Source organism: Bos javanicus, chromosome 10, assembly GCF_032452875.1.
Source record: "Bos javanicus breed banteng chromosome 10, ARS-OSU_banteng_1.0, whole genome shotgun sequence".
NCBI classification, from domain to species: Eukaryota; Metazoa; Chordata; class Mammalia; order Artiodactyla; family Bovidae; genus Bos; species Bos javanicus.
This window is the reverse complement of record NC_083877.1, coordinates 6,595,458-6,620,679: the sequence shown is the minus strand read 5'-3', so window position 1 is coordinate 6,620,679 and position 25,222 is coordinate 6,595,458. Positions and strand designations below refer to the sequence as shown.

The window sequence follows — 25,222 nt, the reverse complement described above, 5'->3', positions numbered from 1 at the left end:
AGAGTCGGACACGACTGAGTGACTGAACTAAACTGAACTGATGCAGAACCTGGAGAACTATTTTAATTGTGTATTTCCCGGCTTAGGAAGTCAAAACTACTATACAGCTCAAGATCATAGTCCTTTATTTAATTTCATGACAATTATTTTTAGCAAAGAAAGAAAATTTAGTAGCATTCTTTTTTCTGGTTTTCCTGGAGGTAATTTTTGTATCTTTCTGATACAGTTCTGAGATTTTCTCTTCATGGTTTTATAAGACATTTTGGTATTGTAACATTTTGTTAGGTGTAATAACATCTAAATAGTCCCTTTCATTAGAACTTCTAAGAAACTAATCTATTCGTCTTCTTACATATGCAGCTTTCCTAGAGTTTCAATCTACATAAATGCTTGCATGATCTATAGTTTACTCAAATATTTCAAACTAATGACATTTGCCTCTTTCACCTTTTTGCATGTAGATACCGTTATAGTTGGGTTAATGAATGAAATGCTCCTTCATAATATGATATATCTCTATTCTAGAATGTTAACTGAAATCATTCTGTTACTGATGTTCCTCTTGATTTTCAAATAAGAATTACTCATATTTTTGGTTTTCTTTTGTTTATGCCTTTATTTCAGAAAAAATGAAGATGAATAAAGTAACTCTTGCTAACATTAACCGGAGAAACATTTTTGGAGAGAACTTACTGTATAAAGCTGCTGTGCACAATGATATTGGTCTTGTTCATCATTATATCGAAAAAGGTGGAAATGTTAATCAGCCAAGTTATGCCGGTAGGTTGTGGTTAACACCTACAGTTATCTTCAGAGTGTTTTTTCTTTCAGCTGAATTACTGCTATGAAATTATGGCAAAGTAGGCTTAAGGCAAGCCTGAAACAGAAAGCTTCCAAGTAATTTTTCTTCTTAGGTGATGCTTTACCATCCTCTCCAGGAAGTGGTAAGATAAGGGGAGAGGCATTTCCCCTTCAAAGGTTGTGCCTGCCTGGGCCCACCTGGTGGGCCACGTGCAGCAGCTGCCACAGAGGGATGGGGCTCCTGGGGCCAGCTTGCTGGCTTTGTGTGAGCATTGTTACTGTAAGACTCAGCTTTTAATGGAAGAGGAATGAGGTTCAGAGCTGAAAGAAGCTGGTGATACATTGAGCTTCTGGGAAAATTAATGGTAGAGGGACAGCAAAACAGTTGCCAGGGAAATGAAGAGAACAGACTAGATGAGTTGGAGAGGGTGGAGCAGGAAGCTCAGAAAGAACAATCTTTCTGCCAGGTTGGATCTCTGGTAGTCTTCCTGTGGGGAGAACCTGGCATATTTTCTTGGAGAGGAATGATTCCTCAGTGGCGCTTACATACTTAAAGCACTGAGCAGCACTGGGCCAGCACCTTTTGTGTGTCCTTGCTTTTACTGTGGTTTCTAGACTTTCTTGGCGTATGAAACAGTGCATAAAGTCTTTTGATACACAGAGATCGGCGGCACAATCCACAGATAAGCAGGTGATACAAGTGTTCCCCCAGAACTTACTTTAGCAGGACCTGGGTTTGTACTATAATCAATCAGAGCTTTAAAGACTGTTATTCTAAGTCTCGTAACCAGTTCATCTATCATGGTCTTGTAACCCTAAACCATGGGTCCTTACTTGCTAGCCAGAGCACTTGCTTCTTTGATTTTGAGAAACACATGGTTCTTTCTGTTAAGTCTCTGTGTGCTTCTTAGGTTCAGGAGTAGTTCTGCGTGCCTCCAACTGGAATTTATGGATTTCCCAAACATCAATCTTTACAGGTTTCTGTTCATTAACCTTTTTTTTTCTTTCCTGTGCCATTATTAGCATCCTTGGTTGCTATTCCCTACTTGTCTTTTGCTTGGCAGTATACACCTTCTCCTCACTGCCCCATGTACTTCTGTGACTTTCATGAATTCCTTACCTGTCCATATTTTCCAGACTTTTGAACTCCCCTGTTTTCTACTTTTTCTTCTCAGTTGGCATCTTACTCTGACCTTACTACTTCTGACTACCATGTCTCACACAATTGCAGAGAGCAGGGTTTGCGAAAGGTTGTCCATAAGCCATTTTCCTATCAGTCACCTACAATATTTGTTTAAAATTTAACCTTTACTGAAGCACACACACAAAATCACTGAAAATCACAGTCAAAATCTTTAGGTTAAAATCTAGAGCTCTAGCTTCCCTAGATGGTTTTTTCAATATCCACTCATTTATTGGCTGCACAGGGTCTTTGTCGTGGCCCATGGGGTCTTTGATCTTCATTGCGGCCTGAGGGATCTTTGGTTGCACACACAGCGTCTTTGGTTGCAATGTGCGGGATCCAGTTCCCTGACCAGGCTCAAACCCAGGACCCCTGTGCTGGGAGTGCAGCGTCTTAGCCACTGCACTACCAGGGAAGTCCCTCCCTAGGTGATTTATATTCTCATTAAAGTTCAAGAACTACTGACAAGAGATGTATGGCCTCCTTATAACATATTGGTTCAATGTAGTGAGCTTTTACCATATGCCTCCTCTGCACCAAATACTATGGAAACAAAAAAATACACAGTATCTACTAGAAAGGTTAAAATATATTTATTTTTTGATACAATCCGATAAAGACTTAAGTGCACATAAAATGTAGTATACCCAATTATCTTTTCATAGGTAACATTTGCATTTCATAAGTCCTCATTTACATTTTGTGATATTTTTGTCTTTGATTTAAAAAAGAAAACCTACTTCAATAATTCTTTACCTATCAAAACCAATGGTGACAACCATGAAATAGCCTGAAAATAAACTCTGAATACCCAAAATAGATCTAATAAAGCTTCTTTGCTAAAACCCTGTCAGATCAATGAATTGAGGATTATTTTACACAGATTCCTAAGCTTATGACACATTAGAACTGAAAAGATTGACTCAGGCCAGGATATTGATAATAGCAAGAAGTTTAAGCCAACAACAAGGCAAGAGACACATAAAAACATTAAAAATGAGGAGCAAAATTGTTGAGGACTGTAATACAGAAGAAGGTACACTGCATATCTCTGTGGGTGTTAACAGTTGCTGCATTAGATCATACAACTAATATCATTATGACATGGAATTTTTTTAAACAAATGTGTTCAATTGTATTGTCTTTATAGGAAATCTGTCCTCTCAGAAAGCTTTGAGGAAATTTCCTCCAAGATAGTTACATTTTTAAAAAGAAAAAAAGTTTGCTTGAGGATCTCCCAACTTGCAGTTTGGGGAGATAATAAAAGATTTGTTATTTTGGAGTTTAATAGATATCTTTGACTTATATCATTGTGTCTGACTAACAGAAAGATTTATCTGGATGACTGGTATTCTTGGAGCACTTTGTAGTATGTTAGTTGAATTACTGTAACTAACTTTTTGCAAACTGGGAGAAAAAATTATACAGTTGACCCTTGAATAGTGTGGGAGTTAGGGTCCTGACTCTCATTGTGGTAAAAAATCTGAGTATAAATTATAGTTAGCTCTCCCTATTCATGGTTTCTCCTTCAATGACCTCAGATTATGTGATAGCATAGTATTTACTGTTGGAAAGAAATCTGTGTATAAGATAGACCTGCAAAGTTCAAGAGTCAACTTTTAAACTGACTTCTGTGAGGTCCTGCTGGCTGGGTTACTTTAACGAAAGTACCTTGAGCTACGAATAAGGCTTTTTTCCCTTTTCTCTGCAGAAAAGTAACCTGCAACCAGCATTCTCTATGAGCTAATAATGACCCCCCTCCTTACAGCCTTTTTATTTGAGGGGGGCAGGAGTGTTTTCAAATTTTTTACTGTTTTCATATTTTTCCATATTAATACCAACAGTGTTAAGGGTAGGAGTTTTAATAAAAATTTGAATTGAATCTGCAAATAATACAGATTGCTTCATGGTGAGATTATCTTGTTTCATATAGCCAAAATATTTTTAAAGCAACAACTTAGAGTTCTTATTTTAAGGGCAAGCACAGACATTATTAAGATGCCAAATATAACAAACACCATTACTTTTTTGTGTCATAGGTTGGACAGCACTTCATGAAGCTAGTTTAGGAGGGTTTTATCAGACAGTAAGTGAACTGTTAAAAGGTGGAGCAGATGTGAATATCAGAGGAATGTACCAGATCACTCCCCTACATGATGCTGTGATTAATGGACATTATCAGGTACTGTAATTCTTTCGTTTGCAGAGAAAACACTACACTCTGCAACTATTAAAAACCTCTGGGCAAACAATAGAAAAACAGATAGGGATTCAGTTTCAGTTCATTCTGCTAATCAGTACTCAGAATTTATAATAAGATATTACTGTGATGGATTGGTTGTGCCTAATATGGCAGATCCAGTTTTACATGTTACTTTTAATAACTACATGATGTGTATTTTGGTTGTACATAGTATTTTTTCAACTTCCTTAGGACTCTTTTTGTATAGTACTTTATAGGCTCTGTGTGCACGTGCTGAGTCACTTCAGTCGAGTCCAACTCTTTTCGACCCGGTGGACTGTAACCCGTCAGGCTCCTTTGTTCATGGGATTCTCCAGGCAAGAGCACTGGAGTGGGTTGCCATTTCCTCCTCTAGAGGATCTTCCCCACCCAGGGATCAAACCCGGGTCTCCTTCACTGCAGGCAGATTGTTTAGTGCTTGAGTCACCAGGGACACCCTTACAGGCTCTAGAAGAACATTTCCTTCTTAGTATGTTATGCAATGATAGGGTCGCAGCAGGCTCACAGCTTTTTGTAGTCTATTGTTACTTTCAAAATCAGACTAAGACATGAGAACCTCTCAGGTTTAATGACCAACCAGTACACACCAGCACAGAGGTACCAATGGTTATAATATAATTCCATATATGTTGGTTAATAGTAACTAGAGTAATGGTACGTGAATGCTAAGTCGCTTCAGTCATGTCTGACTCTGCAACCCTATGGACTGTAGTCCACCAGGCTCCTCTGCCCATAGGATTCTCTAGGCAAGAAAACTGGAGTGGGTTGCCATGCCCTCCTCTAGGGATATTCCCGACCCAGGGATTGAACCCAGGTCTCTTACGTCCCCTGCATTCACAGCTGTGTTCTTTACCACTAGTGCTACCTGGGAAGCCCGCAATTATGAAACTGTTAATTAAGACTGGCACAAATGCTTTATCATATGTACTCTGAGCTTCCTAGGCATTTTTTTCTGGTCCAGGGACTGCATCGGGCTGAGGCATTTCCTGAAAATAGTTTATTGTTTACTTAAAGTGGTGGAAGTTGCTTCTGGGTTTAAAACCTCTAGAGTAGGGAAGAGGGCTAAGGAAGATCTGTTCTGTGTTTCTCCAGAAGAAATACCTGCCACAGGTAGAGCTGGGGAAGGCTGTAGGCAAGAATCTCTTAGAAGAGATGCAGTTGAGCTCATTTCATGTGCTAGGAAGGTTATACTCAAAATCCTACAAGAGGCAGTTGGAGGAGCAAGGTCGTGAGGCAAGGAGCGGTAGGTTTGCAGCCGCCATTTCTTCCGCCTCCAGTCTCTGGATCTTTTGTAGAGCGTCCAACAGTGCTGTGTTGGGACAGAGCATCCGGAGGGTCACAACCTCAGTGGTTCGTCAGAGCCACTATGAGGAGGGTCCAGGGAAGAATATACCATTTTCAGTGGAAAACAAGTGGAGATTACTAGCTATGATGACTTTGTTCTTTGGGTCTGGATTTGCTGCACCTTTCTTTATAGTAAGACACCAACTGCTTAAAAAGTAATCCATGAGACAGATAGGAAGAGGAGCATATTAAGAGGTGCAGTCTCTTAAAAGGATCAATCCCTTGAATTCAGCATCCTAGATATGTTTGTAAATAAACTTATAACATAAAAAAAAAATCCTACAAGCTAGGCTTCAATAGTATGTGAACTGAGAACTTCTGAGTGTATAAGCTGTGTTTTCGAAGAGACAGAGGAACGAGAGATCAAATTGTCAACAGTCGTTAGGTCATGGGGAAAGCAAGGGAATTCCAGAAAAACATCTGCTTCATTGACTACACTGAAGCCTTTGACTGTGTGGATCACAACAAACTGGAAAATTCTTAAAGAGATGGAAATACCAGAACACCTTACCGTCTACTGAGAAAACTGTATGCAGGTCAAGAAGCAACAGTTAAAACCAGACATGGAACAACTGACTGGTTCAAAATTGGGAAAGGAATACATCAAGGCTGTATATTGTCACCCTGTTTATTCAACTTCTATGCAGAGTACATCATGTGAAATACTGAGCTGGATAAATCACAAGCTAGAATCATGATTGCTGGGAGAAATGTCAACAACTTCGGATAAGCAGATGATACCACTCTAATGGCAGAAAAGGAAGAGGAACTAAAGAGCCTCTTAATGAGGGTGAAAGAGGAGAGTGAAAAAGCTGGCTTAAAACTCAACATTTAAAAAACTAAGATCATGGCATCCAGTCCCATCAGTTCATGGCAAATAGATGGGGGGAAAAGTAGAATCAGTGACAGATTTTTTTTTTCTTGGGCTCCAAAATCACTGTGGACTGTGACTACAGCCATGAAGTTAAATGCTTGTTCCTTGGAAGGAAAGCTATGACAAACCTACATAGCATATTAAAAAGCAGAAAGATCCCTTTGCCGACAAAGGTCCGTAGAGTCAAAGCTATGGTTTTTCCAGTAGTCAAGTACCATAAAAAAGGCTGAGCATCAAAGAATTGATGCTTTTGAATTGTGATGCTGGAGGAGGCTCTTGAGAGTCCCTTGGACTGCAAGGAGATCAAACCAGTCAATCCTAAAGGAAATCAACCTGATTATTCATTGGAAGGACTGATGCTGAAGCTCCAATACTTTGGCACCTGATTCGAAGAGCCAGCCCATCGGAAAAAACCCTGATGCTGGGAAGGAGTGAAGGCAAAGGAAGGGGGCAGCAGAAGATGAGATGGTTAGATTGCATCACCAACTCAGTGGACATGAATCTGAGCAAACTTCAGAAGATAGTGGAGGATAGAGGAGCCTGGCATGCTGCAGTCCATGAGGTTGCAAAGAATTGGACATGACTTACTAACTAAACAACAACAGCAACAACACTTAAATACATTCTTTTAAGTGTGTGGAAAAAGTAGAATTTGTGAATTTAAGATAATCAGCTTACTGTGGTTACTTAGAAAAATCTGGGATAAATTATTAAACATACAGCGGGAGACATTTAGGCAGGCATAATGATCTTTGAGCATAAGCAGACATCGCTAAGAACACATCATGTCAGACTGACCTTGATCCTCCTTTATTAGGCTTAATTTGTGAAGGAAATGGCATGACAAGTTGATATAAGGTATCGCAGTTTTAGCAAGCTTTTCTTCAGTTTTCTTGCCTGGAGAATCCCAGGGACAGAGGAATCCCAGGTGGGCTGCTGTGTATGGGGTCTCACAGAGTCGGACACGACTGACGTGACTTAGCAGCAACAGCAGCAGCAAGCTTTTATTTGATGGAGCATGCTTGTGATATGTATTTGAGATGTTGAATTAGAGGTTCATTGACTGTGTTATTAGGATTCACAGATATTAAAAAGATATCCCCAGACATGTTGGTTATCCATTCCATTTGTGTCTGGAGTGAGCTATCTTATAAAGTTTGATTGTTTATTCTATTGCACTATAGAAAGTCATACCACATAGTAGGTGGGACCATGGATAATGTTTTGTCATTGTTGGGAGTATTTTTTTTGAATTCCAGACATCGTACCATTTTACCGATAAATACTTGTACCTGCATCTCTAACAGATAAGGACTTTTTTCTCACACCCACATTTTTAAAATCATCTTACCTAATAAAACTTATTTGTTAATACCATTTAATACTACCCAGTCCATATTCAAATTTTCCCAAATTATCTAAAAGTGGTTTTTATTAAAAGTTTTGTTTGAATGAGGATCTGTCAGGGTCTATGTACTACATGTGTTTTTTATGTCTCAAGTATGTTTTAATCTATAACATTTCTTCCTGTGTTTTGTCTCTTCTGGAGCCTGGGTAATTTGTTGGTTGGGGTTTCCGAAATTCTGGATTTGACTGATTTTTATGGTTTCTTCCCGTATTTTCTGTAAATGGCTGTTTTAATGGAAAATCTATTTAGAGACCATAGTTTGGGTGCGAGGTGTGCTCATTGCTATTGGATGTTATTGTTTTTAGGCATTTTCCATGAAATCATACTTTTAGAAAGAAAAATCATGAGTTCTTACTGATATTTCCATTTCAAACTTAATATTATAGATTAATAATAACTTTATTTTTTACTTGTATCTCTTTTTCTTTTATGCTAAGCATTTGTTTCTTAATATATTAACTTATTTCTTTATTGTACATTTTATTTACAATATTACTATTAGTGATATTTCTGTTATTAACAATAGTAATAACAATGGAACTACTAATGAAGCTTTTTGTTTTGTTTATACCCCATTAGGAATGTATAGTCAAAATACTGGCTTTTCAAGTACTTGAAAGAATTTTATTCTCTGTCTTATTGGCTTCTTACACAAGGGATTTATTGGAAGGAAGAGATATGAAATAATGTCCTCCAAACTTAGAGGAACTTTGAGTCTGTAAAACAGAGCATTATTAACAAAGCAGTTCCATACAGTGCAATCATGAAGTTTATTGTGGATAACTTATATACTGGCAAGATTGGGCAGAGAGCAATCCAGAGGCATGCACAGTTGTGCTCTACACCACAGAAAGGAGTCCAGGGGGATTTCAAGGGGCCAGAGCTAAAATTAGAATCTGACTACCAAGTGAGAAGCACATCCGCACTGACTGGGAATGGAGAGTTTTCCTCCTCCTGGGTCTCATGACCATTAACCATCTGCATCAGCAAAAGGCGTTCTTTCAGCTTCCACATCTGATGAAGGCAAAGTTGTTAGTGAATTTATCTGGCTTGAGCACATTCCTTATGAGTAGGCTAAAGTGCAGTCATGCAGAAAGGAGAGGGGAAGGACTAAAGTAGAGCTGACAAGATGGAGTCAGAGTGGTTCAGCAATACAGAAGTCAGCTGATTTTAGAAGGAGAAGCACTAGATTCAATAATATTGTTGAAGGTGAAAAGCCACAGGCAAGCTCTCAGTAGAAGTATTTCCTTCAGGGGTCTACTGTTTGATGAATTAAATAAGTGGAGATTGTGAGGCCAGCCACTTACTGAAATGGCTCTGCTTGTTCCAGTTAAGAATATGTGGTGGCCTTAAAATAGCCACAAGTTCTTTAACACTCTTCTGTCTGAAAGGTGGAACCTGAGTCTTCTCCTCAGGAGTGTGGGCTGCAGTTTCAGTGAATTGCTTCTAACAAATAGGATGTGGCAGAAGTAACACATCATATGACTTCTGAGACCCGGTTGAAAGCTATCGTGGCGTCTTCCTTGTTCTGTCAGCCACTCGTTCAACAGCTGAAGGAAGCCAGATGTCATATCAAGTAGCCACTCAGGCAGCTCCATGGCGAGGTGCTCTGGCAGCGCGCTGAGCCTTTTCCTGCCCACAGCCACATGAGTGAGCCATCTTAGAAACAAATCCTCCAGGTGCTGTCAAGCTTCTAGATGATTGTATCTCCAGCCAGCCTCTTGACTACAACCTCCTGAGAGGCCCCAAGGCAGAACTAACCACCTCCACCACTCCCAAATTCCTGACCCACAGAACCATGAGATTATAAATATTTATTATTAAGCTACTGAGTTTTGGGGTAACTTGTCAGGTAGCAACAGATAACTAATACAGAATAAAATGCAGGTTTTAAATACAGGGTTAAAAACTCCATGGAAATAACTTATTTACTGCCATTTGATGAGAAGAGAGAGAGTTTTTTAAGTTAAAGAGTATGTAATATAAGTAGGCTTCAGAAGTCCTGATAGCAGGCTATAGAGGAAATTGGTAAATGTGGATAGTTGGTGTCCATAGAGTACATGGATAGAGAGTATCCACTAGGCAGTGGATAAAACAGAGACTGCCAAAGTAATGTATTCCCTCGCTTAGGGCAACCATCGGATCTCCAGAGAAGTGAGGCTCTCTTCCCTTCGTCCTGTCTTCTTTTTCATGTTCCTTGACCCTCAGATACTCTCATACTGCATGCTTTATTATTTGACATAAAACCTCCAGAGATAAACAAACTTACGGAATTACTTTTCCTGAAAGAAAGCAATATGCTTTCCATTTGTATTGCTGAACAGTATGTGCAGATCTAGGCATATGAATTATAGATTTAATTATACCTACTATTACTTTCAATCCTCTTACCTAGCTTTAAACTCCCATAACAAAGTCGTTTGAAAAGCAGAATCATCAAGTTTCTGAATCTTAATTTTGAAAGGATTTGGCTTATATTATCCCTGTGTGTGATGGGGCACTTTTCTCTTGTAGAATGCTTTTTTTGTAAAAGGAAATACATATATTTAAAAGGAAACACATATTAAATATATATAGATATAAGTATATATGTATATAATTTTTATATGCTTAAAATTTATAGAAATTCTGACCTATCTCTCATTCTAGATATTTACATGGAAATCTAGGCTTCTTTTAGTATAATGTTCTTTAAAGCTTGTTCCACACATCCTCCTAGACCAACATTCATTCTTTTATTAAACAGCATTTATTAAACATACAGTCTTTTCCAGATACTGAAATAGACACTGGGAATATAAAGATGATTAAGACATATATCTGTTGTGAAAACTTGGAAGCAACTTAAATATCCATTAGTAGGGTTGTTGTTTTTGAGTTGCTCAGTCATGTCTGACTCTCTTTGACACCATGAACTGTAGCATGCCAGGCTCCCCTGTCCTCCACCATCTCTCAGACTTTGCTCAAACTCATGTCCATTGAGAGTCAGTGATGCCATCCAACCATCTCATCCTCTGTCATCCACTTTTCCTCCTGCATTCAGTCTTTCCCAGCATCAGGATCTTTTCCAGTGAGTCAGCTCTTCGTATCAGGTAGCCAAAGCTTTGGAGCTTCAGCTTCAGCATCAGTCCTTCCAATGAATATTGAGGATTGATTTCCTTTAGGATTTACTGGTTTGAGATCCTTGCTGTCCAAGGGACTCTCAAGAGTCTTCTAAATTGAAGCATTAATACATTCATATAGGTATATTAAAAAGTAAATTATTACTCAGCTGCTAGAAAGAATGAGGAAGTTCAATCTATCTGATTTGAAACAGTTTTCAGAGTCTGATGCAGGGTAGGGTAGGCAGGAAAGAAGCTAAAGCACAGAAAAATGTATGTATTATAGGCCCACTTGTGTAAGAAACAACATATATACACATTTATGATATACACATATATACCTGTTGGACTAGACACTGGGAAAATTCAGGGGAAACTGTAACCAGAGCTAACTTAGAAGAAATAATTAGATGACTGATGTACAAGGGTAGAGAAGGGAAACTTAGTTTTTATTGTCTGTTTCTCTGAGCCTTCTGTATTCTGAACCATATTTATTAATTTTCTACCCCAAAATATTAATTTTAAAAGAAAAACAGAGTCCCACCCTAAAAAACTTGAAATATAGGCGAGAGGTATAAGAGGTGAGTATAATATAATATAGCATATATTGGACATAAAATATGTACATAAAAGAAGGAAGAGGTCATTTTTCTCTAGGGCATCAGTGGGTGAGGAGGTCAGGGAGTGCTTCATAAAGGAGGCTACTTGAGGAGTAGTAACAGAGTAAGAGTTTCCTGGTTTCTCTCTGACGCTGAGGAGGAGGAGCAGCAGCAAAGGTATGTGTAGAAGACATACTATCTCCTGGAACCTGTTGATGTAATTCAGGTTCCCAGAATGTAATTCAAGTTCCCAGTATATATGCTAGCTCCATTTCATCATCAGCCAAACCATAGACATTCTGCCACCCACCCTCCCTGCTTTCTTCCCTCTTCCTTGCTTCCTCTCTCTTTTCCTGGTAAGAGAAGTCATATGTACATCAACAAATTATGATTCAGTAGCGGTTACATTGATTTTTGTTGTTGGGCAACGATGTTACAGGTAAACCCAAACTCTGTATGGTTGGTAAATTCCAAATATTTGGAAAGAAATATTTGATGTTGCTTACAGTTGTATGCTAGCATACATTTTAATAATAATATACTTTTTGTCTGGGCTCCTCACATGAAACAATCTTCCTCTAGGTGGCAGAGTTACTTCTTTTGAATGGAGCAGATCCTTTATTTAGAAATGATAATGGAAAGTGTGCTTTAGATGAAGCCAAAGACTCACGTATGATGCGTCTCCTTGAGAGATTTGTTCCTAAACATCGAAACCGTCTTGCATCAGGTAAACTTAAACTGCTCTATTACATCTGTTCATCATGTCAGCAGTTGCTGTTGAGGTGCTCAGTCGTGTGCGACTCCTTGTGACCCCATGAACTGCAGCACGCCAGGCTAACCTGTCTGTCACTGTCTCCTGGAATTTGCTCAGACTCAGGTCCATTGAATCAGTGATGTCATCCAACCATGTCATCCTTAGTAGAGAGTTATAGAAATCAAGCTTAGAATTATAGAAATTAAATTGATTTTCCTCAGAAATTTTGAGGAAATTTCGCTTCATTCCATTAGTAGAGCACACTGACTTGTTTGCAAAGGCACCAAATGGAAGAACTCTGAAGGAACTAGAAAGATAACACTAAATGTACTTTTCCCCAGGATATGCATTGCAAACAGAAAACTTTTATACAGTTCTGGGTTTTCCCCCCATAATCCATTGACTGAATAACATGAGTTATAAGTTGTGACTTATGCTTGGCTGTATCTTTTTCAATGAATATGGCCAGGATTGTTAACTTTCATTCCTTAAGAATATTTTCTTATGGCTATACTTTTGCGTTGTCATTCATCATTACACTGGTGAGTTAAACAGCAAAGGATCAGTTAAGTTAAACTTCACTTTCAAAAAGATTATATAAGAATCGTTTATATTTTATTGAAGTATAATTGATTTACAATATTATGTTAGTTTCAGGTATACAATGTAGTGATTCAGTATTTTTATATGTTATACTCCATTTAAAGTTATTGCAAAGTAATGGCTATATCCCTGTGCTTATTTATTTTATACAAAGTATTTTGTATCTCTTAATTCCCAAACCTTTTTTTTTGCCCCTCTTGCCTTTCCCCACTGGTAACTTTTACTTTGTTCTCTGTATCTGTGAGTCTGTTTCTGTTTATACATTGATTTATATTTTTACATTCCACATAGAAGTGGTAATATAGAGTATTTGTCCTTCTCTTATTTCACCAAGAATAATACCTTCTGGGTTGTTGCAAATGGCAGAATTTCATTCTTTTTTATGGTTGAGCAGTATCCCATTGCATGAATATATACTCCATCTTCTTTATCCATTCATCTGCTATGGACAGTTAGGTTGTTTCCATATCTTTGGTATTATATATAATGCTACTATGAACATGGGGGTGCTAGTATCTTTTTGAATTCATGTTTTCATTTTCTTTGGAGATACATCTAGCAGTTTAATTACTGGGTCATGTCATGGTTTCTTTTTTTTTTTAATTAATTAATTTTATTTTTGGCTGCAGTGGGTCTTCATTTGCTTTCTCTAGTTGTGGAGAGCAGGGGCTGCTCTTCCTTGTGGTGCACGAGCTTCTCACTGCAGAGACGTCTCTGGTTGCAGAGCACTGGCTGTAGGTGCTTGGGCTTCAGCAGTTGCAGCGCGCCAGCTCCGTAGCTGTAGCGTGTGGGCTCTCGGGCTTCACTCGTTGCGGTGCACAGGCTCAGTAGTTGCAGCTCACAGGCTCCAGAGCATGGACACAGTAGTTGTGGCCCTCGGGCTTAGTTGTTCCACAGCATGTGGAATCGTCCCAGACCAGGGATCAGACTGTGTCTCCTGCATTGGCAGGTGGATTCTTATCCACTGTGCCACCAAGGAAGTCCAGTCATATCTTAGCTCTACTTTTTGTTTTTGGAGAAGTCTCCATGTCTCCATACTGTTTTCCATTGTTGTTGTTGTTGTTCAGTCACTAAGTCATGTCCAACTCTTTGCGACCCCATGAACTACAGCGCACCAGGCTTCTCTGTCCTTCACTGTCTCCCAGCTCAAACTCATGTCCATTGAGTCGGTGCATAGTGGCTGCAATTTACATTTCCACCAACAGTGTACAAGGGATCCCTTTTCTACAAATCCTTAACAACTTTTGTTGTTTGTAGACTTTTTGATGATAGATATTTTGACAGGTGTGAGGTAACATCTCAATGCGGTTTTGATTTGTATTTCTCTGATGATTATTACTGTTGAACATTTTTTCATGTGCCTGTTAGCTATCTGTATATCTTCTTTGGAAAAATGTCTATTCACGTCTTCTGCCCATTTTTTTAGTTTTTTGTTTTATATTGCATTTTATGAATTGTTTATATATTTTGGACATTAACCTCTATTGGTCATATCATTTGCAAATATTTTCTTCCATTTAGTAGGTCATCTTTTTGTCTTGCCAGTGATTTCCTTTGCTATGCAAAGCTTTTCAGTTTTATTAGGTCCCATTTGTTTATCTTTTATTTCATTTCCTTTGTTTCCTTAGGAAACAGATCCAAAATAATATTAAATATTACAATGATTTATTTCAAAGAACATCCTGCCCATGTTCTCTGTTGGAAGTTTTTGGTTTCTGTTCTTACAATTATGTCTTTAATCCATTTTGAGTTTATTTTTGTATGTGGTGTGAGAAAATGTTCTAATTTCATTCTTTTACATGTAGCTGTCCAGTTTCACTACTTATCCTAGGTACCGTTTATTGAAGAGACTTTCTTTTATCCATTGTGTATTTTTGCCTCCTTTGTCACAGGTTAGTTGAAAATAACTGCATTGGTTTATTTCTGAACTTTCTAGTCTGTCCCATCAATCTGTGTCTGTGTTTGTACCGTCGCCATGCTGTTTTGATTACTGTAGTTTTGTGTAGTCCGAAGTCAGGGAGCATGATTCCTCCAGCTCTGTTCATCTTTCTCTAGATTGCTTTGGCAGTTCAGGGTCTTTTGTGGTCTTGCATAAATTATAGGATTACTTGTAGTTCTGCGAAAAATGCTGTGACTGTTTTGATAGGGATTGCATTAGATCTGTGGATTACTTTGGGTAGTATGGAAATTTTAACAGTATTCTTTCAGTCCAAGAACACAGTATGTCTTCTCTTTTCTGTGTATCATCTTCAGTTTCCTTCACTGATGTTTACAGTTTTCAAAGTATAAGTCTTTCACCTCCTTGGTTAAGATTATTCCTTGGTATTTTATTCTTTTTGGTGAGATTGTAAATGTACGTTTTTTTTTAATTCCCTTGCTTTCTCTTTCTGATAGTTCCCTATTAGTGTATAGAAAAGCAGTGGATTTCTGTATGTTAATCATGTATCCTTCAACTTTAGTAAGCAGATGTATTAGGAAGTGATAATGATACAATTCATTATGAAAGAATTTTTGCCTTATAAAAGCTTGTACACTTGCATATCTGAGTATAACTGTGGGGAATATAAAAATAACCGAGTTCAGTGCCCATCTTCAGCATTATGTTGTTGGGTCTGTTTTGCTTTTCCTACAGAAGTGTTTTCAGCTCTCTCAAGATAGTATTTGTTTTATAATAAATATGGAAATCATAAATTATGTAATTTTATATGTGCCAATTTTAATAAAATGTGTTTCCATAATTTTATTTTTTCCACTTGGTTTGCTCATGGCAAAGGCCTTGTGGTTTTAAAAGCCTAGAGTTTGACCTCTGGAGGCTGTTTTCTTTGATTTTCTCTTTTTGTTTACAGCTCAGAAGAATAGCCTTGACCCCTCAGATGGAGAGGATGCACACCCGCACAAGGTAGCTCTCTGTTCAGCAGTGAACGTGTTTATAGAGCACACCTGCGGGTTATTTTATTGCTCATCGGAGGGGAAAGAAAGACCGCTGAAGCATTCATCAGGAACAGTGACTTCGCCTTTGCTTTTTAGACACTTTGGAATAATTACATGAGACTCAGAAGGTTCTGGGCTGTTAGTTTGGGAAGCAGTTGAGTAAATGTAGTGTATGTGGGCACACTAATGTATTGGTAACCATTCCTACTTCCTTTCTCCTCTTTATAAAGCCATGAGGTTTATCAGCCATGTTGACTTCCCTCTGGCCTGAGCACAGTATGAGAGTCAAAGGTGCTAATCCAGCCCGTTAAACTTTATGTGGTGGGCAGTTATTTCCCATCTGATGCTTTAGGTTGTGATGTGTGAGAGGAAGCCCTGGCCCTGTCTCAGTCTTGTCAGCCCACAGTAATCTTTCCGTACACGCCTACTTGGTTGCATATCTGTCCTTTTGTTTTTAAATCCCTTCTTCCACTACCCTACCTATGATGCTAACAGATACCAGAAGAAGAAACTTAATTCTATCTCTATAACAAATGGGAGAGGAGAGTGGTTTTAAAGCAGAGTTACAAAGATTCCTTGTGAAGGAATTATCTGATTGTTTTAAAAGCCTATATGGATTAGCTTGATTAAATTTTTTTATTATGTTTAGTAATAAGATTGATAGTGCTAAAATACTGGCAAGTACAAATTAAAATGTACAGGAAAAGATAACAATTAGCACATACATGGAGTTTGAATCTATTACATTTGTCTTCCTGCTTTTAGTCTATTTTTTCTGAAATATATATCAGGTTGTATATATCCCAGCAGGCCCTGTGGTTAGATCAAATTATAAGGCCCTGTGGTTAGATCAAATTATAAGGTTGAATGGAATAATAGTTTTCTTTTTCTCCAATCCAGAATGAGTTGAATGCAGAATTACAGCTGACAGTTAAAACTGTGTATTTTGTTTCTATAGAAACCAAAATTCAGTTCTAAAAATCACAGTGGGTTTGTTTATGATGAAAATTCCAACAGACAGAAGCCAGAACATGTAGAAGTCAATAAAGGAAGCAAGAAGAGTTTATTTATAAATACAGATATATATGAACATTATCAAAAAGATTCCCCAAACATGAGAATTGGTAAATCCAAGCAGAAACAATCAATTCTTAACCAGATACACTCTACAGGATTCAGAAAGGACAATCTCCATAGTGCTGAGGATCCCAGCACAAGTGTGTCTAAAGATAAAGGCAGAAGAAATACACAACATAAAAGGACTCAAGTGGATGATACAAGCCAAGAAAGCAGTCCAAGAAAGACAGTGGCTGTCTCTTCTTCTAGAAGAATAAGCAGATCAGTTACTCGTCAGCAACAAGCTCTCCAAATCCTTGATGACCTTCCAGAAAAGTCACGTAAACCTTTTAGCCAAGCTCTATCAGGCCTGAACAATGGTTTGCGTAATGATGTTGAAACTTGTTCAATTCCCAGAGAGACACATGTTCAAAGCCTGGATTTATCAGACAGTCAAGAAATAAAATGTATGGAAGTAGAATCCATTGACCAAGCTGAAGCTGTTTCTCTCTTAGGACTTTCTCTACATGAAAAAACCAAGTTACTACTTGTTACTACAGATCAGCAGCCTCATACTCTCCAAGACCAGGAGCACATTAGCCCTTATAAATCTCATGAAAACAGTAACTCAAGTCAAAAAGATGAGAGCCTCAAGTGGGAAAAATTTTCCCCATCCTTTATAAAGGAAAACTTTAATAATGATGATCATGGTGATTCCTGTGCTTCTGAGGAGACTGTAATATCTAAAAAGGTGATAAGTTCTTCAGGTTGCGAAAACCATGATACTTATAAAGAGAATAAAACAAATAGAGAAGAAATGGATTTTCAACAATTTTTACCTTCTCAAGACCATTTTCCACAGGAAAATGAGTTAAAAGAAGACAGCCTAACCATACTTCCACAACAGGAAGCTGTTAGTTTTTCTAATTCAGATAATATAATAGTTTCTGAACATGTTTCAAATTATGAACAGTGTTCATGTGGAACTTCTTTTGATCACTCACATGGCAATCCTGAACATACTCCTCTGGCTTGTATAGGGACAGTCTTGACACATGAAGTTTCAGAGTTGACCAGTCATGAGAAGCTAATCAAGAATCCTCAGGATTATAGCCCTAGCATACTAACTCCTTTAATGAATCAAACAGATCTACATGTGGAAAAGGTGAATAAGGAAGGAGACACTAAAAGGAATTATACTGACACAGGCCAAGAAACAAGTCCTTCAAATAGGCCTTCATCCAGAGGTGTTCCTTTTCAAGTAATGGAAACAACTAAAGTTGAAAAAAGACAAGAGAGCAAAGCCGTACAAAATATAGGTTTTCATTCTACTGACAGTGAAGAATTGACCAACGTCTCACAACTTAGTCAAAGAGAAGAGAAGGAGATTTCTCACAAACCAGGTATTAGTAGTAGTGTTCAATTTGTACACATTTCCTATAGATTTAGTTATTTCATAGAAATTTCCAACTGAATTTCACTTAACCTCTGCCCAAACTGATCAGAATGAGGACATGTGGATCACAATTTAGAGATATTATTAATTAGGTAAGTAATGGTATTTTCTTTGAAAGAAGGTGCTAAATTAATATTGACAGAAGTTAAAAAAACAGTATTTCTATGAGTTTTTAGCTTTCTTTTTAATATAGCACCTACTTGATGTCAAGAAACCTAACAACATTTTCATAGCAGGAAAATGTTAGCTCCATTGATTTTAGTGATTCACTGTTGAAATTGCATCCAGGAAACTAATTTACGTTTGTTGTATGAAAACATTTTTAAAGGCTTCCATTCCTTTAAATAAAAAAGCAGTCTAGAAAGGAACAGAAACATGGAGCAATTATAGACTCTTTCTTAGTCCTATAACCAGTAAGGAGAAATACAACACTGATACTTCAAAATGTTTTTTTTTTTTCAGGTGAGGAATTTGTCAATGGAGATGAAAACACTATAAGAAACTGTAAAGAGAAAAAAGAAAAACCAGATTCAGAAATTCATATGCCTACTCACATCCAATCACACAAAAAAATTCAGAATTTTAGAAAAAGAAAAAATGTCTCCAGAGCTACCTGCAGCCAAGGTTTGTATTCCTGTACTATATAGGGACAAGGTTTTTGCATGACCACTCCTAGCAATCCACTCTCCTTCAAAGAATTATATATACTTTCATATTTACTGTTTATTTTTTAGTCATTCACTAAATTATAAGATTATTTTGGCTCTATTTGTTAGGTGGTTTTACTATAATACACCACTTGAGAATCTCTTAGTCGTCCAATATATTGTCATATTTTTGTCTATTTGTTATGTTAGAGGAGATAAGGTAAACAGTAGAGACAGCAAGGAGGTTGAGTCGGGGCAGCAGATCTGGATTGTGTCCGATCCCTTAGAACTTTCACTGAGCCCTTTTAACATAAGGGAAATTAAAGAAGCATAGCCACTAGTTTCTTTTTGTCAGTGTTTGACAATATGGATAAATGACTATTCTTTGGTAGTTCTTGGAGCTGGTTCTGTGGTGAACCATAGGCTGGACTACCTCAGGTCAAATGTTAAGCCCTGTGAAGTTGATTAGTAAGAAAAAGTTGATAGAGTTAGAGGTTGGAATACTAGGCATCCTTTTTGAACTTTTCCCCATTGTCTCCTTCTCATGTAAACTAAAGCACTTCTTATACATACTTCTGGAGAAGGCAGTGGCACCCCACTCCAGTACTCTTGCCTGGGAAACCCCATGGACGGAGGAGCCTGGTAGGCTGCAGTCCATGGGGTCGCTAAGAGTCAGACACGACTGAGCGACTTCACTTTCACTTTTCAGTTTCACGCATTGGAGAAGGAAATGGCAACCCACTCCAGTGTTCTTGCCTGGAGAATCCCAGGGACGGGGGAGCCTGGTGGGCTGCCGTCTATGGGGTCGCATAGAGTCGGACACGACTGAAGCGACTTAGCAGCAGCAGTAGCAGCATATATACCTCCTATAGTGGGTTGAATAGTGGCCCCCCAAAAAACCTATGTCCATATCCTAATCCCTGGAATCTGTGATACTGTTGCATTTAATATATATAAAAAAGAGTGAATATTACCTTATTTAGAAGAAGAATCTTTGCAGATATAGTTAAGGACCTTGAGATGAGGAAATTGTACTGGATTTTCCAAATAGGACCCAAATCTAACAAGTATCCTTATAAAAGAAAAATGGAGTCAGCTTTGAGACACGCAAGGAAAGAGAAGATAATGTGAAGAGCCAGACAAAAGAACAATGTGGCCAAAAGCCAAAGAAGCTAAGTTGGAGGAAGCAAGGAAGGATTCTTCCTTACAACTTCCAGAGAAAGTGCAGCCCTGCTGACACCTTGGTGTTGGATTTCTGGTCTCCAGAACCACAAGAAACTAGTATGTTTCTACTAGTTATATGCTACTCTGGTAGCACTTAATCAGATTTTAATGTAATTTTTTACATGTCTCTCATTCCCCGAGGCTGCAGGCCACTCAAGAGATAGTGTCTTCTATTTTCTTTACATAATATTACAAAAATATCTTCTAGTATATCATTTTAACATAGTTTAGGGAAAAAATTCATTATTTTTAGTATTTCTAACTTTTGATGTAAGGAAAAGAAATAAAAATATTTAGATAATAATATTGTACTGAGTTTTCTGTGAAAGAAAAATGAAATGCTCAATAGGCCATAGTTTGGTTGGCTTTTGTCATCAGAAACACACTCGTTGAGATATGAGAATAAATGTGGAAAGTGGATTATGGACTACTGAGTGAAACGAGTATAGAAATGAAGCAAGTCTTATTTACTTCAGTCAAGCTTAGGATAGAGTGAACAACAGCTAGAATGAATTAATGTGCTCAGATGCTCTACCATTTCTTTACAAATTGTGTTTTAAAATAGCAACAGCAATTATAATATTAATTGACGTATGTTTCTGTGTGGGACTTCCCTGGTGGCTCAAATGGTAAAGAATCCGTGTGCAGTGCAGGAGACCTGGATTCGATGCCTCGGTTGGGAAGATCCCCTGGAGAAGGGAATGGTACCCTACTCCAGTATTCTGGCCTGGAGAATTCCATGGACAGAGGAGCCTGGTGGGTTACAGTCCATGGGTTGCAAACAGTCGGACATGACGGAACGACTTTCACTTTCTGTGTAGTGCATCCTTTTTAGGATGTTTTTAGGAAGTTGCTTTGTGTTTTCTAAGATCCTTCATTAAAATCAGCACTTGGCAGAAAACTCAGTTTTGCTTGGCAAATTTACAGAAATGAAAACATCTGGGATCGATAAGAGGAATGCCACAGGGGAAAGCCGGCTTCATTTGGCTGCCAGAAGAGGACATTTGTCTCTGGTGAAAGCTCTAATAGAATCTGGAGCAGACGTGAATCTAAAAGATAATGCAGGTTTGGATTTTTAAATTGTAAATGTCTTTATAATTTGAACTCACTGATATATACATTTCACCCACCCTCCCCCATTTTGATCCTGACTGTTATATAGAAGCTCACTTTGAAAATTCTTCTTATAATATTTTATGGTTTATCTCAGTTCCCACCAATTGCCAAAATATCCATTGAAACAGCTTTTAATATACCTTTGGGAGCACTCATTTATTTTCATTCATTTTTCAGTAAAGAAGCTTTAGGCATTTTCCTTGGAGACTTTAATATCATTACCTAACTTTATAGGGAATGCCAAATTTTATTCTTTCCCTGTCCCTTCTTTTCTTATTTCTTGATAATATTCCTTTTTTTCTTCCAGGTCTTGTTTTTATCTTAAAGCTCCATTTTTAAGTTGATCTTCTAACATTTTTCTCAAGCACACACACACACACAAACTTGTGTAAGAAATTCCAGAGGGAAAAAACTCAGACTGATTGTTCACATGTCTTTTTAAAGAGAAATGTGACAATACAAGATATAAATAGCAAGGTCAGATGATCTTACTCATCTGACTTGAAACCATTTGACTTGACTAGTACTTACTTGGTCCCATGATAGCTTGTGTTCTGTTAGTCTTTTGTCACTTGTATCAATAAATATTTTTGATGAGATTAATTTGTTTAAAAAAATGAAGATTATGTTTTTATTGAGATATACTTGATTTATAATATATTAGTTTCAAGTGTACAACATAGTGATTCAAAATTGATAGACTATATTCCACTTAGTTATTATAAAATATTGACTGTATTCCCTGTACTGTACAATATATCCTTGAGCTTATTTATTTTATATATAGTAGTTTATACCTTTTAATTCCTTACCCTATCTTGCTCCTCTCTTCATCCCTCTCCCCACTGGTAACCACTAGTTTATAGTCTATATCCATGAATCTGTTTTTGTTTTGTTGTATTTACTTGTTTCTTGTATTTTTTAGATTCTACGTATAAATGATAACATAGAGTATTTATCCTTCTCTGTCTGATTTACTTCACTCACCATGATACCCTCCAGGTTCATCCATGTTTTTGCAGAAGGCAAAATTTCATTCTTTTTATGGCTGAGTACCCACTCCAGTGTTCTTGCCTAGAGAACCCCAGGGACGGGGGAGCCTGGTGGGCTGCCGTCTATGGGGTCACACAGAGTTGGACACGACTGAAGCGACTTAGCAGCAGTAGCAGCAGCAGTACTCGTTTGCTTATTGTAGATAATGTTGCTGTGAACATTGGGGTGCATGTATCTTTTTGAATTAGTGTTTTTGTTTTCTTCAGATATATACCCAGCAGTATTTGGGTATATATTTTCAGGAATTGCTGAATCATGTGGAGTTCTGTTTTTTAAGAAACCTCCATACTGTTTTTCTGCAGTGGCTGCACCAATTCACACGCCCACCAACAGTGTGTAAGGGCTCTCTTTTTTACGTATCCTCACCAACATTGTTATCTGTGGTTATTCTTTTTGTGAACACTGTTTGTGTTCTTTTTGATGATAATCATTCTGACCAAAGTGGGGTAATATCTCGTTGTGGCTTTGATTTGCATTGTTTTGATGATTATCAGTGTTGAGCATCTTTTCATGTGCCTGTTGTCCATCTGCATATCTTCTTTGGAAAAATGTCTGTGCAGGTCTTTTGCCCACTTTTTGATTGGCCTGTTTGTTTTTTGGTGTTGAGTTGTATAAGCTATTTATCTATTTTGGATATTAACTCCTTACCAGTCATATCATTTGCAGGTATTTTCTGCCATTCAGTAGATTTTCTTTTTTGTTAATGGTTTCCTTTGCTGTGAAAAGGCTTTACAGTTCAACTAGATTCCATTTGTTTATTTTTTTATTTTGTTTCCTTTGTCTTAGGAGACAGATCCAAAACAATGTTGCTATAATTTACTCAAAAAACATTTTGTCTATGTTTTCTTCTATGAGTTTTATGGCTTCCAGTCATACATTTGGTTCTTTGGTTCATTTTGAGTTTATGTTTATATATAGTGTGAGAACTATTCTGATTTCATTTTTTAAAACATATAGCTGTTCAGTTTTTCCCGGTACCACTATTGAAGAAACTGTCTTCTCTCCATTGTTTATTCTTGCCTCCTTTGTCATAGATTAACTGATGTAAGTGTGTGGATTTATTTCTGGGCTGTCTGTTCAGTTTCATTGATCTCTGTGTCTCTTTTTCTGCCCATATGAGACTGTTTTGATTACTGTAGCTTTGCAGTATAATCTGAAGTCAGGGAATGTGATTCCTCCAGTCTGTTCTTGTTTCTCAAGTTTATTTTGCCTAGTTAAGATCTTTTGTGCTACCATACAAGTTTTAAAATTATTCTATCCCTGTGAAAAATTCCATTGGTATTTTGATAGAACTTACATTGAATCTTAGATCACCATGGGTAGTATGGTCATTTTAACTATTAATTATTTTTCTAATACAGTGTATCTTATCTTTTCAACTGTTTGTATCATCTTCAGTTTTTTTCATCACTATTTTATAATTTCCTGAGTATAGGTTTTTTACCTCCTTAGGTAGGTTTATTCCAAGGTATTTATTCTTTTTGATGCAGCTGAAGATGAGAAAGTTCCTTAATTTTCCTTTCTGATCATTTGTTGTTAGTGTGTAGAAATGCAACAGATTTCTGTATATTAATCTTGTATCCTGCAGCTTAACTGAATTTATTGATAAGCTCTAGTAGTTTTTTGGTGGTATCTTTAGGATCTTTCTATGTATAGTATCATGTCATCTGCAAAGAGTGCCAGCTTTACTTCTTCCTTTGCAGTTTGGATTCCTTCCTTTGGATTCCTTTTATTTCTTTTTCTTCTCTCATTGCTGTGGCTAGGCCTTCTAATAATAGGTTGAATAAATGTGAGATTGGGCATCCTTGTCTTGTTCCTAATCTTAGAGGAACTGCTTTTAGCTTTTCACTGTTGAGTATGATGTTAGCTGTAGTTTGTCATATATGGCATTTATTATTTTATTAAGATATGTTCCGCCTATGCCCACTTTTTGGAGAGTTGATCATAAATGGATGTTTAATTTTATCAGAAGCTTTTTCTGCACCAATGGATCATATGATTTTTATTCTTCATTTTGTTAATGTGGTATGTCACATTAATCGATTTGCAGACATTTAAAAATCCTTGCATTCCTAGGATAATCCCACTTGATCATGGTGTATGATAGTTTTAATGTATTGTTGGATTCGATTTGCTAAAATTTTGTTGATTTTTGCACCTATGTTCATCAGTGATATTGACCTGCAATTTTCTTTTGTGTGTGTGATATCTTTTTCTGATTTTGGTGTCCAGGAGATGCTGGGTGTGCACAATGAATTTGGAAGTGTTTCTTCCTCTGCAATTTTTGGGAATAACTTGAGAAGGACAGGTGTTAATTCTTCCCTAAATGTTTGGTAGAATTCATCTGTGAAGCCATCTGGACTTTGTTGGGAGTTTTAATTACTGATTCAATTTAATTACTGGTAATTGATCTGTTTATATTTTGTATTTCTTCCTGGTTAGGTCTTAGGAGATTGTATATTTCTAGGGATTTTTCCTTTTCTTGAAGGTTGTCCTTTTTATTGGCATGTAGTTGTTTGTAGTAATCTGTTATGATTTCTGTGCTGTTAATTGTAACATTTTAATTTATATTTTATTTTATTGGGGCCTTTTCTCTTTTTTTCTTGGTATATCTGGCCACAGTGTTTTCAATTTTATCTTTTCAAAGAATCAGCTCTTAGTTTCACTGATTTTTTTTCTATTTATTTAGCCTCTATTTAATTTATTTTTGCTCTGAACTTTATGATTTCTTTCCTTCTCCTTTCACATTTTTTGTTCTTCTTCCTCTTGTTCCTTTAGGGATAAGTTTAGGTTGTTATTTGAGATTTTTCTTCTGTAGAAGTTTAGAACT

General features: G+C 37.3%; 2 protein-coding genes across 4 annotated transcripts in view; both read left to right on the top strand.

Annotated features, from left to right (window-relative positions):
• Window positions 1-25,222, top strand: part of ANKRD31 (ankyrin repeat domain 31) — a 137,715-nt gene that overhangs the window by 54,839 nt on the left and 57,654 nt on the right. For all 3 annotated transcript variants that reach the window (XR_009738979.1, XR_009738978.1, XM_061429988.1), the window contains exons 12-18: window positions 625-780; window positions 4,024-4,166; window positions 12,135-12,279; window positions 15,756-15,808; window positions 16,799-18,299; window positions 18,815-18,976; window positions 21,151-21,288. Coding sequence is in view for 1 of the 3 variants with exons in the window: in XM_061429988.1 (XP_061285972.1) it covers window positions 625-780; window positions 4,024-4,166; window positions 12,135-12,279; window positions 15,756-15,808; window positions 16,799-18,299; window positions 18,815-18,976; window positions 21,151-21,288 (2,298 nt within the window). In the remaining 2 variants the exon portion in view is untranslated. The remainder of the gene's footprint in view (window positions 1-624; window positions 781-4,023; window positions 4,167-12,134; window positions 12,280-15,755; window positions 15,809-16,798; window positions 18,300-18,814; window positions 18,977-21,150; window positions 21,289-25,222) is intronic.
• Window positions 5,379-5,864, top strand: LOC133255453 (cytochrome c oxidase subunit 7C, mitochondrial-like). Its single transcript, XM_061429873.1, has one exon. It carries the CDS (start codon window positions 5,379-5,381, stop codon window positions 5,727-5,729), a length of 351 nt encoding a protein of 116 aa, XP_061285857.1. The 3' UTR covers window positions 5,730-5,864.

Coding starts and splice junctions, on each gene's coding strand:
- LOC133255453 (XM_061429873.1), top strand. CDS start 5,379: ATGCAGTTGAGCTCATTTCATGTGCTAGGAAGGTTATACTCAAAATCC.